General features: G+C 41.3%; 2 protein-coding genes across 8 annotated transcripts in view; one reads left to right on the forward strand and one right to left on the reverse strand.

The window, feature by feature from the left end:
- Positions 1–3,565: 3,565 nt before the first annotated feature.
- On the forward strand, positions 3,566–15,761 carry TTC1 (tetratricopeptide repeat domain 1). Of its 4 annotated transcripts, none has more exons than XR_014520729.1 (9): positions 3,566–3,687; positions 4,799–5,140; positions 8,384–8,444; positions 9,642–9,754; positions 10,846–10,882; positions 12,317–12,465; positions 13,412–13,466; positions 15,192–15,685; positions 15,724–15,761. XR_014520729.1 is itself a non-coding variant. In XM_083482846.1 (8 exons), the coding sequence occupies exons 2-8, from the start codon at positions 4,826–4,828 to the stop codon at positions 15,326–15,328; spliced, it is 867 nt and encodes a 288-aa protein (XP_083338972.1). In that variant the 5' UTR covers positions 3,566–3,687; positions 4,799–4,825; the 3' UTR covers positions 15,329–15,761. The 4 variants fall into 4 exon arrangements, 2 of the variants coding, with proteins under 2 accessions (XP_083338972.1, XP_083338973.1); XR_014520730.1 differs by lacking the exon at positions 3,566–3,687 and adding an exon at positions 3,696–3,867; XM_083482846.1 differs by having other exon boundaries at positions 15,192–15,761.
- A 2,194-nt stretch (positions 15,762–17,955) lies between these two features.
- PWWP2A (PWWP domain containing 2A) overlaps positions 17,956–22,096 on the reverse strand; it is a 28,498-nt gene continuing 24,357 nt past the window's right edge. For 2 of the 4 annotated variants that reach the window (XR_014520560.1, XR_014520561.1), the window contains exons 3-4: positions 21,072–21,129; positions 17,956–19,093 (exon numbers count right to left, since the gene is read on the reverse strand). Coding sequence is in view for 1 of the 4 variants with exons in the window: in XM_083481908.1 (XP_083338034.1) it covers positions 19,080–19,093 (14 nt within the window). In the remaining 3 variants the exon portion in view is untranslated. The remainder of the gene's footprint in view (positions 19,094–21,071; positions 21,130–22,096) is intronic. The other 2 variants (XM_083481908.1, XM_083481907.1) reach the window with 1 other exon arrangement.

The following is a 22,096-nucleotide window of genomic DNA, read 5'->3' on the forward strand; positions in this document are numbered from 1 at the left end:
GACTCCTTCATGTAGGGAGCTGCTCAGTGATACATTGTAGGCAGGACATGCAGTGGTGACATAGCAATGTAGATTTTGCAGGTTTAGCTAGAAATTTTGCACTAGAGACTTGTGCTTAGTATTCTGTGCCCACCAGGTAGCTTAGAAGGAAGTTCCTTCCTTATCTTTTGACCAGATTGGAGGGGGGCACAGAAGGGGCAAAGTATACTTCTATGTGGGTGAGGTGTGTCCCACGTATTAAGCTCCCTGAAAGAAAAATAACAATCTATTTTAATGACAGGATTCCAGCAATGGGGAGACGCAGGGAGGGGGAAGCTCCTGGTTTGGGTGTTTGTGCCACCTATGCCTTTTGACAAGCTGCACTGTAGGGCAATGTTCTCTCTCTCCCTCCTCCAAAGATGAAACATTATTTATCTTCCTTGCTATTTGACATGTTAATGTTTTGCATGCTACTTGATAGCCCGAGAAAGCAGCTTTTCTATATTTGGGATATCAGAGCAGAAAGTATCTGATTCAGACTCTCCCCTGTCACATTGATTATTTTGTTTACAATGCTTTAAATAGCTAAACAGGCTGGGGAAGAGACAAGCTTGTTAGCTAAACTGCAGTCCTGGCTAATCCTCACGATGTCAGTTACGCTGGCCTCTCTTTCACCTACCTTCCCTTCACAGGAGCCAACTCCTAGGGGCTCAGGTCCCTTGGGCCCCCGAATAAAATATTGAAGGGGGCTGCCCCCCAAAGTCGATGGGCATTGCCACTCAATAATGTTAAGTGTATGACTTGCAAAGTCATAGAAGCATAGAACTGTAGAGTTGGAAGGACCCCTGAGGGTCATCTAGCCCAACCCCCTGCAATGCAGGAATCTCAATGTCCTCAGTTGAAAATTTCCTGACCTATGACTTCACAGAGCAGTCTCAGGCAGCACGTAGCAAAAGTATTGCTCAGGCTGCAAATCCTAATCTGATTTAAGCAACTTGCTTCACAGTCCTAGCCTGAGCCTAGGACATTGGTAGTACAGCTGACAACAAAAGCTGCCTGTACTTGATTCAGGTGAAGGCATTTGTATCTGTTCCAACGATGCTCTCCTGTCTTATGATTTTGAATCTGAAGTTTAGACACTGGTGCCATTCATGTCTCCCCCCCCCCCCCAGTAAAAAAAGGCGAACAAGTGCCATAACGAAAGGGCACCAATGAGTATCTTCAAATACAGGGGGCTGAAAATGGAACTCTGTGGCCATACTTCTGCAAGTCTCTAGGCATTGTCTGGAACATATGCAAGCTTGCATGGCTTTGTTTGTCATTATACCTTTTCAAAAGTGAAAAGTGCAGCAACAAAGGACTTATTGCTTATGAGAAATTAGTTCCATTTGATTTCCCCCCGTTTGCTTATCAAGAGAAGGCACTGAAGACTGGGCCCTTAGGAATCTCAGCTAAAACTAGCTTCTCTTTAGCACTGCTTTCAGGACATGGTTCCAGCAACTACTTGTTTTTCATTTCAAACTAAATTTTCTTAATTGCTTGAATTTATTTATACTGTTGTTTTTAATGTTATTATGTTTAGTCTTTATTTTTATACACTGCTTTGTGAGAGCTCCTGTGCCCTGAAAGTTTACCGAGGGATCTTTTAGTAAAGTTCACACTCCAACTGATATATAGCATATAGGTAAAGGTAAAGGGACCCCTGACCATTAGGTCCAGTCGTGGCCGACTCTGGGGTTGCGGCACTCATCTTGCTTTATTGGCCGAGGGAGCCGGCGTACAGCTTCCGGGTCATGTGGCCAGCATGACTAAGCCGCTTCTGACGAACCAGAGCAGCGCATGGAAACGCCGTTTACCTTCCCGCCGGAGCGGTACCTATTTATCTACTTGCACTTTGATGTGCTTTCGAACTGCTAGGTTGGCAGGAGCTGGGCCAAGCAACGGGAGCTCACCCCATCACGGGGACCTTCTGATCAGCAAGTCCTAGGCTCTGTGGTTTAACCCACAGTGCCACCTGCATCCCATATAGCTGTGGCTTAAAGGCACCCTATTTATTTTGCATACCTTTACTAGTTTTCAGCCTGAATTTAAACATATCCCATGTAGTTCAGTGGAACTTCCTTCCTAGTAAGCATGCTTAGGGTCACTTATTTGAAGAGTTTTATTTCAATCAAAGGGATTTAAATCAAAAGGATTTTCTAAAAGTGCTTCTGCTCAGAATACCAGTTATCCTGTAAGTAGTAATTTTTCCTAGGTACACAAATAAATAGCAAGCTTCCTTTCTGTTACAGATAGGTAGCCGTGTTGGTCTGCCATAGTCAAAATAAAAAAATTCCTTCCAGTGTATCTGAAGAAGTGTGCATGCACACGAAAGCTCATACCAAGAACTAACTTAGTTGGTCTTTAAGGTGCTACTGGAAGGAATTTTTTTATTTAAGCTTCCTTTCTGTGTGTCTTATCAAATTTATTTCTTGCATTTCAGATTTTTTAAAGCTTATTCATGTGTGCTGACATACCGTATTTTTTGCTCTATAACATGCACCCGACCATAACACGTACGTAGTTTTTAGAGGAGGGAAATCCGTAGGCATGCCACCCGTAGGCATTCCCTCCATAACACGCACAGACATTTCCCCTTACTTTTTAGGAGGAAAAAAGTGAGTGTTATGGTGCAAAAAATACGGTAATTCTAAGCAGCTTTAAGTCTTTTTAAGGTAGTTTGGGAACTGATGAGTGGGCCTATGAGTAAGCATTTTGGGCCCTCTAGTGGAATCTATTTTGAGCTTTGCTTTCTGGAATTGCGAAAACTGATACTGGGCATATTCCTGACTTCCTCTCAACTTGCTGCAGTATAAAATTGTATTTTTTAAAGATTTATTTAAAAGTGGCGGCCTCGTCGGCCTGTAGATCAGTACTCTACTTATGGGGCTATTGCAGCCCTATAGGCAATATAGAAGGAAGCTTGGAGATCCTGGTTCTAATGTATGCAGGACCAGCTTTAGCCAACCAGAACATTTCCTTCCTGAAAGAAAGCACACACTACAGGAAGTTTATTTTTATTTTTGTTCTTGTCCATGGAGAGAAACTTTGCCCATATTCGAGGACATGCAATCCAGATTGCAATTTTAAAAATTAAAAATAAAAAGATGGTGCTCTGAATTTCTGCCTGCTCTGTAATTACTGTATTCGAGTTCCTCTATCACTTAACAGGAAAGTAAAAGTTTACAGTGGCAACTTCTGTCCCCCTTTATTTCACCGGGAACTGCCCTAGTCTACGCGCTGCAGTAGAAGCGCCACGCTCCATCCCTGCGGGGCTCTTCGCCTGCAGCCACTTGCTAGGGAGCAAACAGTGACAATGACTTCTAAGCCATCAGCCATAAGACTGCCTTACATGGCAACGTAAGGGATCCCTCTCCCCCGCCAACAAACACACCGAACCCCTTCGCCTTAAAACCGCTCTACGCAAACCCCAACCCTACAGCGCCAATGCCTCCCCGCCCGCCTCCCTTGGCGCCACGGCCACGCTGATTGGCCTGGGAGGCTCGACGTCCACCCCTCCGAGACGAAGGCGTGACGTCACCGACGCTCCTTTCTTCAAGCGTCTTGGCTTCGCCCCTGCAAAGGAAACAGGAAGTGACGTAAGGGGAGCGCGGCGCGTGAACGACGCGGCGTCAGGAAGTAGTGGAGTTGCGGGTAGAGACGTGATAGGTACGGGCCTCTGAGGGAGAGAAACAGGGCAGTGGGCGAAGTGGGGCTTGGGGGGCGGGGTGTGTGGCTCCTGGGTTACCTGCCTTAGGATATGCTTCAGGGGCGGGGGAGCTACGGGGAGCGAGCTTGCTTGCCCAAGGGCCCCCAATTCTTGATCACTGGCTCCTGTCAGCACTAAGGGTGAAGAGGACCGAGGGGGGAACGCCTCGAATTCGTGAAATAAGGACGTGGTGTGGTTTGGTGTGCGGCTTTAGCAGCTCTGCGAGGAGGAATTTGCAAAATGTCTCTATGGCTTCACTGGTCAGGTCTGGCAGCCCATGGCTGCTGTTCCTGGTGGGGCGGTTGTGGGTTCAGTTGCTGTACCCGCTGCTGTGATGCCAGGCTTGGGTGTCTGCGGGCATGATTTGATGTGAGGAGTTGCCGGGGTTAGTTCAAAAGCCAGGCCTGTTCTCGCGGGTGGGAGAAGAGGAAGGGAGGGGGAGGTTACACGGTTTTTTGTAATTTCTTTCAGTTGCTCTATTATTATTATTTTAAAGGCATGACATAAACCTGTAAAACAAAGAAATGGGAATATTGGGGTAAGAGCCATAATTGATTGGGAGGGCACATTTTTTGCACATTGAAGTCCAGGGTTTAATCCCTCGTGTCTCCAGTTAAAATACAAAATTGAGGTAGCAAGGCTCACCCTGGGGGAGTCAGAGAAGACAGTGGTGGACTATGTAGGCTCATGATCTGACTTTAAATAATAAGGCAGTTTCATGTGTCAATATTTTAGTAGGTTCAATAACTGGTGGAGTTGCATCTGGGAACAGTTTCTCATCATGCTGCTACTAAAGGCACTGGATTACTGTTGAAATACATTATAATCTTGTTCAAACTACAATAGCATAAATTTGTACCAAATCCCATTTTAGAGTTTAGCTTGCTTTGGAAGAGTACTGCTTTGAGAATGATGAAGCTAAAATGGTGGAGGGGAAGTATCTCTAGATCCAACTATCAGTTTATAGCTGATTCTGTGACTATTAGATGTGTTAAGATTTTGCCAGCATTGTATAAAGATTTCATATCTGTTGCCATGTGTAATTTTTTTTTCTGTGTTTGTTTGTTGAAGGCAGAAAATCAACTTTGTAGGCTCAACATGGAATCTGAAGATTCAATTTCTCCTGAAAAATTAGTTGAGGGTTTGAAACTCTCAGAGGAACAAAGCAGTCCTTCACAGCCAGATTGTAATAATGTGCATGTCCCTAAAGTCGCCAAAGAAGGAGTGACTCAGCTGCCTCACTCTGAGTCCAGAGAAGACGAAGACCTCTTCCATGACTGTAATGACTCTTTTGAAGCAGGAGTGGCAGAAGAGAATCACAATAATAAGGCAGATCCTTTAGAAAATGAAATAGAGCTAGATGAAAAGGACTTATTAGAACTAGAGAAAAATATGTCTGAGGAAGAAAAACAGGTATGCTTTAATGAAACTACAAATGTTTCTTTAACATTGTGTTGATTAGCACTCTGATTTTAATGATATTTCTTTGGAAGTATGTCCCATTGATTTCAGTGCAACAAAGTTCCAAGGAGTATGTTTTGAATTTTAGCTTTTCTAGTATTCACTGTATGTTTAAAAAAATGAAATCTTTCAACATAGTCCTGCTCTTTTTTTAATTGGAAATAGCATTTGTTGATTTCAGTCAAATTTACTCCCACCTACAGCAGCCAATTCCTGTTCATGCTTTTTTGGAAGTAAATCCTTTTCAGCTTAGTGGGGCTTATTGGCAAGTGTGCAATGAAATTATTGTGCATGCAGAACTATGTAAATGAATCCATTGTGCTCTTGGAAGTCATTCCATGCACACAATGATTTAGTTGGATTGCAGTCTTTTCAGGGCACAGGTTTACGCATCCCCCCCCCCCCCGTTTTATGGATTAGGTTTGGAGGGTTTGTGATTAAATTCCAGCAATGTGACTCTTCCCAGCCACAGCGTAATTGTCATTTGTCAAGATAAAGGAATCCACAGAGACATTTCTTCTTTTCCTATATGTCAGCCTTCCCCAACCTGATGCCCTCCAGATATTTTGGACTACTACTCCCATCAGCCCTAGCCATCACAGCACCAAGTCAGGGAATGTTGCTACATGTGATTGCAAGCAAACTCATTATTTGCTCATTTTTGTCTGTGTTATCCATATTTGCCAGAGACACCGACTTTTCCTTTACCACTCCTTTGTTGTGTTTCTGTTTGTCTTCTGATTATTCTGTTCCACTTGCTCTCTGTCATCCTAAAACAGAGATGGGCAGTGTGTGCCTGCTGGACAATTGTGTGCAGGCTGTACTTAAAAAAAAATTCTTGTGTTAGACTCTTCTAGATTTTTAAGTGTCGTTTGACTTATCTGAGTTGTCTGATTCATTTCAGGATTTAGAAAAGGCAACTGTTAAAAGTTTAAAAAACTCTGCTTGTTGGTGGTGGGTGAGATTATTCCTAATGTCAGAACTGCTAGAAGACACATAGGATCTTGCTTGTTTGTGACATGATTGTCTGGATTTGGGCTTTTCACCTTTGCAAGCAATGCTTATTCAGTAGCAAGAATATTCATCTAAAATAAAAGTTAATCTTTTAATTATTTTGTTATGTTTATCATTCAACAAAAGCAACAGTGGTTTTGTCAATCAGTTTATGTGCAATGAACAAAGGGTAGGTTGGGGAATTCTGAGACTGGATAACTAAGGTTAATAAAGGGATTAAAATGCATTCCTCAAGCAAGGCTGCTTTTTAGGGTTCAGACACAGTCATTTCTCCTTTTATATCAAGAAAGATGTGAAACAGTGACTCAGCAGTATATAAACAACGAGGCCTCTGTTTGCATTTAAAAACAAAATCAGATTCTTCACTGGGTAACATACAACTCGTGTCTAGTAAAGCTAAACTCTCTATTATATTAAAATTCTGTAAATATTTACTTTGCAGAGTTATCTTTCTGCTAGTCATTAGATGAGCAAGGTTGCTTGTACTTACACGCTTACTGCTGGACTGCTTGCTCCATGTACTGTATCTTTTTAGCTTTCAGCCATAGTTAATGACAGAAAAATATTATCAAGGAAGTGCATTCCTTTTCAAATGTATGTTTCCTAACCTGTAATATTTTCCCTTACATTCAAATTTTTAGTTCCAATCAATTACCAGCAAAACCACAAAACTAACTTTTATTTTCATCCAATGAATGCTTACTAAAATTTGGAGGTGTATGGCTGGGTAGTAGAAAATGTTATCATTAATGCGCGCATATATATATATATGCTCTGTTAACTTTTCTCTAATTGAATAGGCATTTTTTGGCTGTATATATTTGAAAGATTATAACTTTCCTTTCTTTAAAAAGGAAGTTTTTCCCCACAGTAAAATAATGGAAAACCTCCATGGTAAGGCACTTCAAAAAATCCAGAGAATAAAATGAAATTTATCTTATGACAGTTCCTTTCTGTACTGTGGTAGCAAGCTAAATCCTGAGTGTGTTGGGCAATCAGTGTTAAGTAGTGTGCATTAAAGCAGAGAATGAACAAAAAGAGGTAGGTGTGTGTGTTGATACACTTGATTTCAAGTTAAATGCAGGGTCTGTTGCCTTTCAAGCCCTCTGTTTATTGGCTGAGCTCTTATGATGTCACAGGACCTGAACTAGGAAGCAGAAATTGGCTCAGCGGGCAGGAAAGTAGTAAGCTGGCTGTCATGGATGTGAGGATGAAATAACTATTGGGGGGGAAACTTAGGGAATGGGGAGAGGGCAGAAAAGATGAGGAACTAGAGACCAGTGAAAAGAGGATGGGGGGCAAGGGAAGGAATGGATAGAGAGGCAGAGGTTTGAAAAAGTTGAGAAATTAGTAAAAGAGGTAGAAGGTGTTGGTGGCTAGACATCTTCCTGTCTCCACAAGACATTGGTTGAGCTCTTATGTCACAGGGTAGTCCAGGGTGGGAAGTCTTAAATGGGATTTGGGAACAGAAGAGCATGTGGTAGTTAGTGAAAAGAGGTGGAGGGCTGTAATTCTTGAAAGCTTATTTTTCCACAAAAGTTGACTGTCCTTGTTTTACCAAAGAACATATAGCAGAAATAATCATAAACAATAAACAATTTCTATGTACCTTAGGTCAATTCTTCATTCACCCAAGTGGGTGAATAGTTTTTGTGGTTCTTGGAACTACAAGACTGAGGTCAAACAACTCCAGCCTTGGTTTGGGGAAGTCTCTATTGGCCTTAGTGCCTCATCTGTAAAATGTAAAGTGTCCTCTGTTTCACAGGATTCAGAGATCAAGAAATTATTTTATTTTTAATGTAAAGGATTTGTCATAAACAAGCACTTGGTAGGTTCTCCTTGCTTAAGGAAGAGCCTCCTACCATTTAAGCTAGGAAAATGAAATTTGCTATGGTTATGGTTTGCCTACTGTTTGCATTTGTGGATAGCCAAGCCTCAAGAACTCTTGGGCCTTTTTGGTGGGGAGAAGACTTCACTCAAATTTTGAAACATGTCTCCTTTTTAGAAATCAGAACATTAAAAAGTATGTACAAAATAGCTAGGCAAAATACTAAATAATAGATGGGTTTTTGGATAGCTATTTCCATATTTCAGGTTACAGTTTCCATTGTGATATCAAATAATAAGCTATTTTGCTTACTTGCTTCAGTTATTTATTATCTGGTCTTCTTTGTATTACAGAAGAGAAGAAATGAGAGCACAAAATTAAAAGAAGAAGGAAATGAACAGTTCAAGAAAGGAGGTGGGTGAATTACAACGATGTAATACCCAAATTGTGGTCGGTCTAAAGACAAATGCTATGTAGAATTTGTCATCTGTGCAGGTGATTGATGTGGTCCTTATAGGTGTTTATGTAGTCTTCTTATGACCAGCCATATTTGGAATATATACCCCTGGAGAGGACTTCATTTTATACCTTACCATTGTATTTGGGAATTCTCTTTTAAGGGTTCGGGGAGTTAAGATCCCAGCACTGCAGTCATACTTGTGCTTACTTGGGATTAAATCCATTGTGGATTTTGAGGCAACTGTGCCATTGATGGTTTTCCCCCCTTCAATCAGTCTTGGGAAAACAGCTCTGAGCAAGTTGTTGCCATTTTCTTAAGTGTGTTTAGTACTTCTGCAAACCTCAGGATTCCCCATATCCTGCTGAAAGCCTTCTTCTTGTCTTTGGATGGTGCCATTTTGGGGCGCATAAAGGTTGGCACTCAGAGAATGAGTCCACTTTCAGCAAGGGTCTTCACATTTTGTTTGACCTTAATAGATGGGCTTGCCCTCACTCTGTTTTATTCTGAAGAAATACATCACACCATGCCCTAGGCCCAGTGACTTGATGGTGGGCGGGGAATCCCTTGCACTCTTCCCTGGCTCAGTGCTGGGAAGCAGGGTAAGGAGCCATACTACTTGTGCTGAACCACAGAGCTTGTCCAAAAGTAGAAAGGTCTTCTTGCCTCTCCAGTATCTCCAAGGCTCGGTGTCAGGAGAATAGACCTTGGCTACCAGTATCTGTATTCCAGGTTGCCAGAATTATATTTTAGTTGCCTTAGCAACTAAAATGAAGTGTGGAGCCTTGCCCTACTCTTAACTCCTCTTCCCTTAATGATGTCTCCTAATTGCCTTGGGGTAGTCCTATCTACCATGAGCAGCTCCTCACCTATGTTAAAGATGTTGTAATGTGCTATGACTGGCCCCTAAGCCCTCGAAAGGGTTGGTATGAGATTCTGAACATTTGGTAATGCTTCTAGTTAATGCCTCTAGTTATCCTTGATGACTGTTGCTCGGACTGGGATACATTGCTTTTTTGTTTGTTTTAGCAGTGTATTTTTTCTGAAAAATTAAATTGGGGGGGACGGGATGTGATGCTAGGCATGCCTTCAAGGCATCAGTTCTTGTGTGTGCACTTACTGTCTTCGATCTTGACATTTCATTTAAACTGCAGAATATAAAGAAGCTGAAGACGCTTATGCAAGAGCTCTGCAGGTTTGTCCAGCCTGCTGTAACACAGACAGATCCATTTTGTATTCAAACAGAGCTGCAGCAAGAATGAAACAGGTAATTCCCAAGACAGTGAAGTAGCAAGAATGAATGTGATTATTGTTTTAATCTTCCTTTTCAGCTATAAACTTGACATCTGAAGGCATTTTGTTCTCTTAGACTTTTTTCTCACTGTGGGAGAACACGGGAACAGTGCTGAGTAGAAAAAGTAAAACTGGGACCTCTGTTAAGCAGGCTAGTCAGCACAGTCTTACTTCCAGACTTAAGAAGTTCCCTCTGACCTTTGGCACATGTCATGACTCATGAATGACCAGTCTTTTCCTCTCTTGGGGAAGCGGTAGAGATGGACAGGGCTTGGGCAGTTGCACAGCAGTTGTAGTTGCCTGGAGATCCTCATCCAAGCTGGGCCAACCCTGCAACCCCCAGGGCAAGAAAGGCAGGCAAGGATGCCTGAATGCCGCTGCTCAACTGGGTGTGCTTCCTAATGGCTCTTCTCTTGAGTGAGGTGGGCAGGGAGGTGCTCCATGCTGCTGCTTGAAGGTGTTTGGGATGCTCTCAAGCAGCAGTGAACAACCTGATGCGTTCCTCCTCGGTCCTTCTGTTGAGAAGGGGGTGTTGGATGCTGATGCTGGAAGGCACGTTCAGGCAAACCGGGTGTGCTGTCCTTGGGAAAGATTGGTGTGGGGTGGTGGGGCTTGCTAAGCAAGGATGTTCACTGGAGACTGCAATATTTGGCTTGACCAGCAAGGCCAGCCAAAAACTCTACCATACCAACTATTTAAATCAAGAGAGTAAATCAATGTTAACACGGTCTATTGCATCAACGATTTTGATTGTATTCCTAGTATTCTTTTATTTTACTTATTGCTGAATGTACAGCAGAATGTACAGCAGTTTGGTACATTTGCATGCCGTAAGTCCCCTTGTGGAAGAGCTTGCCAACAAATGCTGATCATACTTTTATTAGCCTCTAGTAGTTTAGGCAAATTAGTCCCCTCACAGCTTTAGAATAAGTCATCCAGAATATTCTGTTACACTACACTGCAAACATTAAAATATGTGAATAAGCATCACAAAGAATAAGTATTTAGCATTTCTATAAAAATACTGTTTGGTGTTAAATATTAATGCCACCTCTTCTTTTACAGGACAAGAGGGAAATTGCCATAAGTGACTGCAGCAAAGGTACTGTTTTCCTGTTCTTGTGCTCTGTCAAAAGCATGTTGTCTTGGTAAGACTGTTATCTAAACTGTTATCTACTTGAGAGGCACCCCACCAGCGGAGGTATAGAGATGAACCCAGTTAAAAATGGTGATGGAGGTGGAATTTGCTTTAACCAGCTGGCAGTTACTGACATTCTTTTATTGACATATAATATCTCTTTGGAAGTTGCTGTGTTCTTTGTCATAGCAATTTTCTGTGGAGTTCCATAATTCAGTTTTCCACTAGCTAAATACATATTTTTGCTTCTGGAACTATTGTGATTCTGCATTCCCACTTTTATTTTAGGTAAAATTTTATTATCTGGAGGCTTTTTATGTGAAGCTTTTACTGTATATTATATCCAGCCTCCCTGCCCACATGTCTCTCAGAATGTTTTTATTCATGTCGTGTGATTTCTTCTGTCCTCCTTTCACACTTGTACTTTATCACCCCTAAAATGGCCGGTTTCTTTCATTCCTCCTCCCTGCTACTTTTACGTGTCCTTCTCCCTCCTAGAACAACATTCCTCTCTTACCCTCTGTCTTCTCATTCCAAATTTTTCTCTCTCTTAAATTATTCACCTTTTATGTCTTTCTAGTTTTCTTCAACATCTCCTCTAGCCCTTTCCTCTTGGAAGGAGACCCCCCCCCCCGCCACTGGAGGGGTCTTCAGTGGTCTTCCAACCACCTTTATTCAGCTGGCGCTAGCATTAGTCTAGCCAAAGAGCTATCACATGGACAGAGATGTGAGGCAGAGAGACTGGGTAGCTTGTGGAACTGAGACCCACTTGAAAGCAGATTGAGACCCACAGGTGGTTCCTGGCCCATGGAATGAGAAACATTTATTTAAAGTGGGGTTGGGGAGCTGCATTTGGCTGACCCCTGCAGGTGGGTGCCGCCCACCAGTTAATTAACTGGTGTCTTAAGATGGCAGGTGACCCATTTTTGCCAGCATGGTTTGAAATCAGACCATACAGGCAAAGGCACAGCCTGCAAAGTGCCAACGATTAGCTGGTCATCAGGTATTGTCCTGAGTGGTGGAGTATCCAGCTAGCCTCACTCCTGCTAGAGCAGAGCTGCTTGTTTTCCTTTAAGATCCACATGGACATGCATGTGTAGCATGAAAACATGCTGTGTATATGGCTTGATCTTGCACTTAGAAACTAAATCAAGTTCAAGATGGTCCACAAAGGGTTTTGATCACTTATATTTGCTATAACTGTACATTAAAGCAAACAATAAAATGACTAATTATTAATCCATTTGTGTATGGTTCACGCTAGAGATCATAGCTTCTACTCCCAGCACTATCCTATAGCCTGAGGCTAGCTCATCTAGAACATGCTGCAGATGCCCTAGGCTTTGAAGTAAAAAGTTTCCTACCTCAGTTTTTCTGCTATTTAATTCTGTTTTATAGCCCTGGAGTTAAATCCAAACTATATCAAGGCACTGCTCAGGAGAGCAGAACTGTATGAAAAAACAGAAAAGCTGGATGAAGCTTTAGAAGACTACAAAAACTTGTTGGAAAAAGACCCATCAATCCATCAAGCAAGAGAAGCTTGTATGGTAAGTTTCTTTCCTTCCCCAAATACTGTAATGGAGTGGATGGCTCCTGGTGACTGTTGGACATAAGTATTAAATCTTAAAGGTAAAGGCATGCATTACCAGGACAACAGCCTACCATACTTTTAAACTTGGAAAAAGTGTGATCAGATTACTTTATTCCCGTATTTAAGTCCAAAATGAAGCTTCATTTCTAATAAGGAAGAACTGACCTACAGTAAGCTTTTTGAGTCTGATCATAGTTTAAAATCTCAAAGCTGTAAACCCCTTCCTCATTGCTTCAACAGATTATTCAGGAGAGTAATCTAGAAGACCATAATAACATTTCAGGGAGTAATAAAACAATGAAAATTGTCTAGTCCAGAGGTGACACCTTCTAACAGAAGGTACTGCTCTTTGACTTTATTTTTAGTACACTACTTTGCAACTTTCAGTACACTACTTAGTAACCCTGAAGACATCAACAATCAGACCATGCAGTAATAAGGGTTTCACATGTATTGACCCAACGTTGATCTATCAGAAATTTGCTCCAAAGCAATGTTTTTAGGGGCAACCTTTCGTCTGGCATGTGCTGTAATTTCAGCCAGTACAGAAGCATGGCATGGTGAACTGTGGCCAGAATACAAATGTCACAATGACAATGGGAGTGCCATGTGGGAAGTTCAAGAGTGATCTCAAAAATAAATTTTGGATGGTTTCCAGTTTGGCAGCATTTACTCAACCAAACACTTCCATACCATAAAATGACTTACAAAGTAGTTCTGCACTTATAAAGTAGTATTGCAGTAGCATTGCAGTGCTCCAGTGAGTTCTTGCCATGAGTGTGCCCCTGTGTTTTTTTTGTGCTAAGTCATGCATCAAACCATGCATAGTATGTGTCATGGGCAAATAAACAGGTTGTCCAAGCCAGCTTTGAAGAATTGATTCTCTTGTTTGTTTTTCTTAGCGATTGCCAAGACAAATAGAAGAACGCAATGAGAAACTTAAGGAAGAGATGTTGGGTAAGTGGCACTGGTATCCACCTTGCTTGTGTGGTAGCTTCCATGCATTGGTATAAAACATGAATTTCTTACACAACCATCCCTGCAGACAAATTAATGACTTCTCTTACTACTCTAGGACAGACTTACCCCTGAAATCTCTGGGTTTCAGAGATCCTCATTTTTCACAACACTGATGCCCCATCTCAGACCATCCCAACTCCACAAACATCAAAGCTTATTGAATGTTACGTTTAAGCTGCTGATTTGAAACTGTTGTTGAAAATGGACAATCAGATATATTTGTTCTGATCTAGACTACGGGTGTTGTAGTATGTGTGGATCATCTTTTTACACCACCACCCCCGATTTTTGGGATGGGAGTGTTTGCACTGGGCCTTCTTGAGCCCAACAGGGGAAGCAGTGGCAGCTGCTCATGAATGTCGCAGTAGGTATGCAGGTTGTGAGTAATGGGTGTGTGTGGGAGACACATTTTGAGAGGCAAACTCCCAATAGATTCATATGAGAGAGTACCCCTCTGGATTGCACAGTGACCACCATCCAGAATCAGAGAAACAGTTGACAGGTTCATTTCTGCCAGACACTCGTAGCTGAGCAGGATACTGAGTGCAGAATCTCTCCTCCCTCTTGTGCTGGTGAGAAGAAAGGGCAGTCAGTGAAGCATACCTGCCCCCAGGAGTCTGACCTGTTTGGTCATGTGGTTCTGGTCACAATCTCCTTTTTAGTAAGATGCTGTGCCTCAACACCAATGTTTACACACTATGCTGCATGCTCAGTTTGAAATTATGTGGATTTATAATCTAAAATTCTGATCAGAGGCAGTAGGGTGTAGATGATAATGCTTATTAGAATGAAAGGCAAAGCAAACAGAAATATGAATTAGTCTGTCCTACATTTCAACTGCCGAGGCGAACGTTTGCTTCACTATCTGTAGCACAGCAGTTGAAAGGCAGCAAGTTTCTGAAAATAATATTGAACCCCAAAATGCCATACATCTACTCTTTCAGTTTTAGCAGTTTTAGGCATTTGAATATGACAGAAGGAAAATGTTTTATGCTGCTTCTTCAAAAGTTGCATCTACAAGAGCTGTTCATTTGAACAAATTCTTAAGCCTCTGGTCCCGGGCCAGTGTGTTCAGTTTATACAAATTTTTATGTGCCTTCTTATCTCTTACCCATGTGTTTTGTTTCATGTTGATAGTTCATGGTCTTCAGGCAGGCTTTATTTAGGTTTTGGGTTTTTTTTACTTGCTCTGTAACTTCTGCCTAAGAACCATTTGGTTTCAGCACTTTTTTTAGGGTTACTACAACTTCTTAGCAAGTTTGAAAGTTACTTTATTAGCTATAAGTAAAACACTGTTCTCAAAGATTAATTACTTTTGGAGACAAAATGATCATACATGCAAACTAGATAAGCTTTGAATAGGCACAGTGCTTAACACTAATGTAGGTAACTTGTGACAGAGGACTAAACAAGGTTTCAAGCATGTGGAGCCCATCTTTCCAAATCATCTACTGTTGCTTAAGTGTCATGAGGCAGGTGCTGTACAGAACATAATCATTCCTGTGTTAGCACTCTTGAACAATGGAATGCTTGCAGCCAATTCATTTGGAACTCCTCCTTGTGGACAGTGTTCAAGCAACAAGGAACATTGCTTCATTACTGACCTTGTGTAGTTTCTTGTACATGTTGGGAAGTACATTTCTTTTTGTGTGTGTATTGCAGGCAAACTGAAAGATCTTGGCAACTTGGTTCTGCGCCCTTTTGGCCTCTCAACAGAGAACTTCCAGGTGAAACAGGATTCCTCAACTGGCTCGTACTCTATCAACTTTGTTCAAAATCCAAATAACAACAACCGATAACATAAGCCCAACCCACTCCTGGTAAAAAGTGTGGCATTGGAATTGTGGCGTTTCAGTGAATGCAGAAAGAGGGTGAATTAAAACTTTTAAGGCCTAACATCTTTATCTAAATATGAAGATTTGAACATAGTCTTATGCATTTCTCTTCTATGAGGTACTTTTTACAGGTGTGGGTGAATAGAGTGAAGTGGTCTGACTTCCGCTGCCATCTTAGATGCACTTTATTTGGGCACTCTTTATCCTCCCTTGTGATGAAGGGGGAGGAGTGTTTGGCTTTGCTAAATAGAAGAATCCAGTGTTCCCATACCTGTAACTAAAGTACAACCATTTTGTGTGTTCATGGAGTTTGCAGCCTATGTGCGTGAATGAGAGGGCCGATCCCTTTCTATTCAGAGAGGACACTTTTGCTAAGTGTAATAAAGCATTGATGGTATTGTGGTCTGCATTTTGTTGCCTTCTTATTCAAAGGAACATATGAATGCTTTTCCTATAAATGTAGTATACTGTATAAAATAGCCTGGGTGTAATTGAAGCTATCAAAAGCTGCAATTGTGTTGGTGTTTATCTCTGTAAATGAATCAAGGACTTGATAATTCTATCCATTTAGTGCTTGGGGTTGTTTTTTTTTGGGGGGGGGGTTGAGGGGGCAGTGACAGAGGCAGTTGGCAAACTATAACAACCTGTGGCATATCAATACAAAAAAAGCTGGTACAAGTTCTTGACTGTGCATCTGCTGTACTTGCAATACCATTTTCTACGGCTTGTTCGTATCCCAGCACCACTTTGAGATAATCATGTCCGAGCTCCTAAGGCAGGCAAAGAAGCTCTATACTTAATTCTCCATAACATAAACAACAGTTCAGCTGTTGGCAGTATTACAGCTGCTAATGAAGTAGCAGATTTGCAAACCTGGTACAGAAGGAGCCTGCTGCAAGGGGGAGCAAGAAACCTCGTAGCCTATTTGGTTGGTAATATCCTGCAGCACAAGTGTGTGTTCTGTTTTTATTTCAGAATGTTCCACCCACCTTTCACGAGAGCTTTCAAGGCAGTTAACTAAACATATTAAAAATCTATATTTGAAATAAAGCAGATATAAACACCATGGTACTAAAAAACGGGGGAAGGGGGGGGCGAAGACGACAATTTAAAAAACCTTATAAATTCTTCGTTTACTGCTGAAAAGTTAGTGCTGGCTATAGAGGAACATTCCAGAAGCAGGGGACACCAAAATGAAGGCCCAATCCTTTAATCACACATAGGATTGCAGTGTTAGCTGTTTATCAACCTGCAATCCTATGTGGGATTACACAGAAGGCATAGTTATGTCCAGGTGAGTATGTCTAGGATTGCAGCTTGAGTATATTAATTAGCCTTTTACTGTCAAATAAGCAACCAGATGAAGAGGCAGACTGCTTTTTTATCTTTTTTAAAAGTGCAGGAAAAAAATCAAGGCTTTATTGAATAGATGGTACACAACATTCTTGAACAATTAATTTCAAGTGACCCTTAAAAGTTGAATCATTTTTCCTCATTCAAGTCTACCAAATGAAGGAGGCATAGTGACATAGCAAACAGACAAAAAAGGTAACATGGAGCAAAGCTTAAATATTAAGCAACTAAAGCAAAAGGGTGAAAAGCAATACATTACTTCTACCACTACAATTTCTCCCTGACAATCATTTCAAAGTGAAAAACAAGGTGGCTGTAGCTTCTCAATTCTTCATGAGTAAGTACCAACTAGCCATTTTGTCCATTTTCCAACCTTGCTGTCTTCATTTTGCCCATAAACCTGCAGTTCTACCACTTCGTACAGTGTTATGGATGTAAATGGGCAGCGGTTGTGCTCTTGAAGGAGAAGGAATAGGAGCACAGGCTAAAAGTAAGATGTCTATGCAGGCACTACTGGCTCCACCCATTATCAATCCAGATATGTACCCTTATTTGTACAGCCAACACCATTTTCCTGAGTCAAAACTATCATTTTGTGCCAATGGTTACCTCCTAAGGTATGTGCACCTTCTCCAGTGAAGTCACCCAACCCTGCTTTTAAATAAAAAGGATGCTTATTTTTGTCTAACTACACTGCACTGACTTGCTGCAGTACCTTTTTACCTTGCCCAAATAAGCTTCTAATCTTGCTGGAAAATTGTAGAGTATACTTTATTTCTCTTTTGCTTTGACTATTGTAGAAAGACTACTGCAAAGCAATTGCTTGTTGTCCTTTAAACATCCTCTCTAATTTCTTTAGAAAACTGGTACAGTTGAACCTCTTAAAAAGGTGCTATGAACTGTTTTTATAAATAAAATTTTAAATGTTTTCACAGACATTTTTAGTAAATATTTAATATAGAATTGCATTGTAATATACTAACTCATACATCTTTCCCATGTTTAGAATGCTATTTAAAAATATAAATCTGTCAAAGCCAAGGGAAAATCTTGTATAATTACAACATGCATGGAAATTATGAAGCCAAGACTTCAGCTTGTATTTGCTGGTGGGTAACTTTGGAAAAGAGAGATATTTTGTTAATCTGTAGATGGTTACCTTAATGCCATACAAGACTTAACTCTTGTGTAGATGGCATTGTCATAGTTTATATGTACTTCATCAGATTGTGCATTCATTTTGACTTGTGTTTATCAACCCATCAAGCTTCCTGGGAATCCTGATCTGCTGTTAATAAACTAAATGCAAGTTAAGGTTTTATACCTGGGTAATATGAAAAGCAGATTTTAATAGTGAGTGCAATCCTGTGGAAAACTAGGTTGAATTCCATTGAAATGTGGAACCATCTGGCAGTTAAATACTCAAGTCCTGCAGATAAGAGTTAAGACTTGTTTTATTGGAGACGGCTTGTAAACCAACTAACTTTAGAAATGCTAAAACCCCAATCTAACAGCGGGCTGTTATGAATAAGTTAGTCACAACCAAGTCAGGACTAATTTAATGTGCAATATGTTCCTTCACTTGAAAGGAAACATGACTTTGGATACCAGTTACTACCCTATCTTAGCTGTAGCTGTCCTTTAGGGTGACTACTGCTAGAGAATCACAAACACACAGACATTTGTGTATTGTCAGTGATTCCTGCATTTTACAGAATGATCTTCGTGACTATCAAAGAAACATTTCCCACAACAGCAAAGATTTGCCATAATTATTCAAGAATTACACGGAGTTCACTGTCGCTGCCCTTACCACCATCTCTAGGGGAAACCTTTGCCTCGAAACAGGACTGTCAGTACTTAACACCACAGCTGAATGTGGACGTGCTTCCAGAAATAGGTTACAACTCTGCTAACACCTGCACCAAATACTAAAGTTTGTTAAGATGTGAAATAACACACAGTAAGAACAAAAGTAAATGTTCAGAAGTTTACAGCCAACTTTCCAGAGGTCTTGACTCCACTGCTAGGGCCTATTCAGACTATCACATTTGAAGAGTAAGAGTACACTTTGTGATTCTTCATACTAGTAATTCAAGTGGTTCCTTGCAAGTTCATCTTGAACAGGCTCCTTGGCTCATGCCTTATTTATTGCAAAAAAAGTTTATAAAATATTTCTAACACTTCAAATTCCAAAGTAAATTTACAGTAAGTACAGATGCCCTGGAAAAGGGGTGTGGTGGTTTTTGTAAAAAGTTCTCTCCCAGTATACACTGCAATCTAGATTTCAGTTGTATATCATGCCTGGCCAGCTGACCTTCTTCATGGCAGTGTAGGGAGGTTCCATAAATACAGCAGGCGATTAATGTCTCTGTGCTGAAAAGGAGAGGGGAAAAATTCTGAGTTAGCAGTGAATGCATAATTGCCCTTAAAAGACTTTAGAACAGTTAATATGTGGGTTTTTTTTTAATCAGACATAATCTTTAATGGGGAAAATCAGTAGTTGAGGAGAAAGTCTTAGCAAGCCCATACAGATAAATGTTATGGTTAACACGCAGCAAGCCCTAAACAGTATATCAATTATTTTCAACATCATCCTTCCAAGAACCTTGTAATGTTGGTTACTATTATCCCCATAATGCATACTAGGGTCTGCCTTATCCAAGACCACCTTGTGAATTCATGGCACACCTGACTTCCTCATGCATACACAACAGTCTCTTAATCATATGCTACACCAGCTGATGTCTCTCAGGTTTATTACTGCCACAGTTTAAAAGTATACCCAAATGCCACCTACTCCAACTCTCTCTACCTAAAGGCCACAAGTAGTGAGTAGAGCTAATATCTTCAAATGACACAAGCAGGAGGTAGGGGAAAGGAAGACAAAGAGTTGCATTCATTCATCTCAGTGGGTGTTCTCTGCATAGGACTCCTGTCTATCGAGTTCAGTGGGTCTACTGTGCATATAGCTTAGCCTTAGCTGGATACAACTCAGTGACTTGAAAATACAGTGCTTTTGGAGAATATTGCTCCAGGCAGGATAGAGGACAAAATGCTGGTGGGGTGGACAAAGATAGAAGCTAAGATTAAATGCACAGCAGCATTTTCTTACTCAGCAGAGGCCTCTTCCACTAACCCATCTCTATGGGAAGGATCAGACTTTAGCACAAGACAGGTAAGCACAATCATGTTATATAGAGACACCCCCACCCAATCATTTCTAACGGCAGAGAAAGCAGGGCAAGGGCAACATGGATGGGAGAAAGTGTTAGCCACTGCCCATGAGCCAAACTGGGTTGGGTCCCACAGGAGGCTTGTGTGATAGAAAGGCATTTCCATTTCCCCTGTATTTGAGACTTGCACTTTCTGTTACATGCACATGCTCTCCATCTCCCATCCTTCTACCACTCAGGAACAGATTTTTGAGGAGGATTTGTGGAGAATGGAGCTGGGAAGCTCTGCTGCTTGAGCAGAACTCCCATTTGTGAGTCTTGGGACCAAATCCAGTATTCCCAGTATCAAACTGCTGAAATGAAGAGCTCAGAAAAGAGGAAAGCTACTGCAGACCACAAACGTGCTAGGAAAACACCATCTCTCACAGACTTATCTTTTTAATTACTTGCGCCAGAAACTGCTTGGAATGTTTCCATGTTGTCCCTATAACACTATCACTCCTGAGGTGTCCCATCCTAAGTCTTGGAACAGGGCTATTAGTAGCCCTTTGCTCTTTTAAAATGTGTTGGGGCGGGTTATTGGGTTGTTGTTTTCATTTTGATTATGTATTTTGTGGTTTCATATTCTGATTTTATTCGGTGAACCAGCCTTAGATCTGCAAGTATATGACAGTATAATAATAATAATAATAATAATTCTAGAACAACCACGGAGACCTGTGCCTTGGACTTGTGCAACATCAAGAGAAGATTCCCATAACACGCTGCATTCAGTGAGCCACAACTAATGAGCTACCAAGCTACACCACTAGCAGCCAAGGAAGGGTGGACTGGAAACAACCAACTGTAAGGCAGGTTCCTGAGAATCTTATCTTGGGGGGGCAATGGGAATGAGCACTCCATGCAGGGAACTGTCAAGAGCAAAGACAGTATATTCTAGGGATCTTTCAGCAGCTGTTATCAATGCATGCATGCCACCACCATGCTGCTCAATGTGGGAAGAAGAGCTATGTTTACTTTGCTCCCCATTAGCCACAGACTCAAGGACTCCTACACTTTGAATACACTCTGTATTGCCCCCTGCAGAAGGAGGCCAGGCTCAGGGATCAGGTGTGGAACCAAGAGTAGAGCTCCGAATGACATGAAGTATCACAAATTCAGGCAGAGGTTCTTCGTACCTTCTGGAAGCACCACAGCTCCAAGGGACTGAAGCCATGAAAATGAGGAAAACCTAGGCTGCAAACACAGAGGGTGTTAGAAGACCAGCCCATAAGACAATATACCTAAGAATCCAGCAAGATACCCTCCACAGCAAATAGTGGTGAAATGACAGGATGCTGATGAGCAATGAGTAGACAGTTTGGGGCATCCAATCACAATTTTTAGTACCCACCTTTGGGGTTTCTTCTACTGATACTATCTATCTACCATTCTATTCATGGATAGTAACGCTAACTTTTTAAGGAACTTTCTGGGGAGCTCAGTTTTGACTGACTGAAAGGAATCCCATTTGACAGTTTAAATTTCCCAGCCTCAAACTATAGTTCACCCACGAAGCTCCCAAACTGGGAATATTTTCAAAAGACAGCAGGAGCTAAAACTTTCTTGTTCTTGTGTACGTTTAACAGCATGCAGGTCTATTCATAAGTATATTCCATTGAATTCAATTGGGGCTTGTTCCGAGGAAAGTGGGTACAGGACTGCTGCCTTAGTTTAAGAAGTCACACGGAACGTATTTATAATCCTGGCAGCAAACTTCCCTTACAATAAGCAAATGCACAACCAATTACTCACTTCCCCTACTTGGGATTTTCTTGTTCACGATACAAAACAGACCCACGGATATCCAAAAAGCAACAGGAAAACATCAAGAATATCAGCTAACAGTCCTTTGGTAAGAAACAGAGCTAACATGATCCAACTCAGTGACTGAATCTTTAGCCATTTTTATTTGGAGAAAAGTAACAAGAAAGATGTCAGAAGATCCAGTTAGTGTAGATATAAAAAACATAGCTTAATTATAATGCCTGGCACAACCCAGCAAATGTTAGTCACAACTAAATCTTATTGAAATCTATGTGGCATTAACTGTAATTGTTTTCAATAGGACTTGGCCGTGCAACATATTTCTGCTGTTTCAGCAGATCAAGGGCAGGTGAGAATGGTTTCTCTTGAAAAGCAGCTCCCTGTCATCCCATGTCGC

This window comes from Podarcis liolepis (assembly GCF_965112155.1).
Source record: "Podarcis liolepis genome assembly, chromosome: 2".
NCBI lineage: Eukaryota > Metazoa > Chordata > Lepidosauria > Squamata > Lacertidae > Podarcis > Podarcis liolepis.

Excerpts from the sequence above, each read along its gene's own strand:
- TTC1 (XM_083482846.1), top strand. The coding sequence starts at position 4,826 with ATGGAATCTGAAGATTCAATTTCTCCTGAAAAATTAGTTGAGGGTTTG. Across the intron at positions 8,445-9,641 it reads TGAACAGTTCAAGAAAGGAG|AATATAAAGAAGCTGAAGAC; the intron begins GTGGGTGAATTA and ends TTTAAACTGCAG. Across the intron at positions 13,467-15,191 it reads ACTTAAGGAAGAGATGTTGG|GCAAACTGAAAGATCTTGGC; the intron begins GTAAGTGGCACT and ends TGTGTATTGCAG.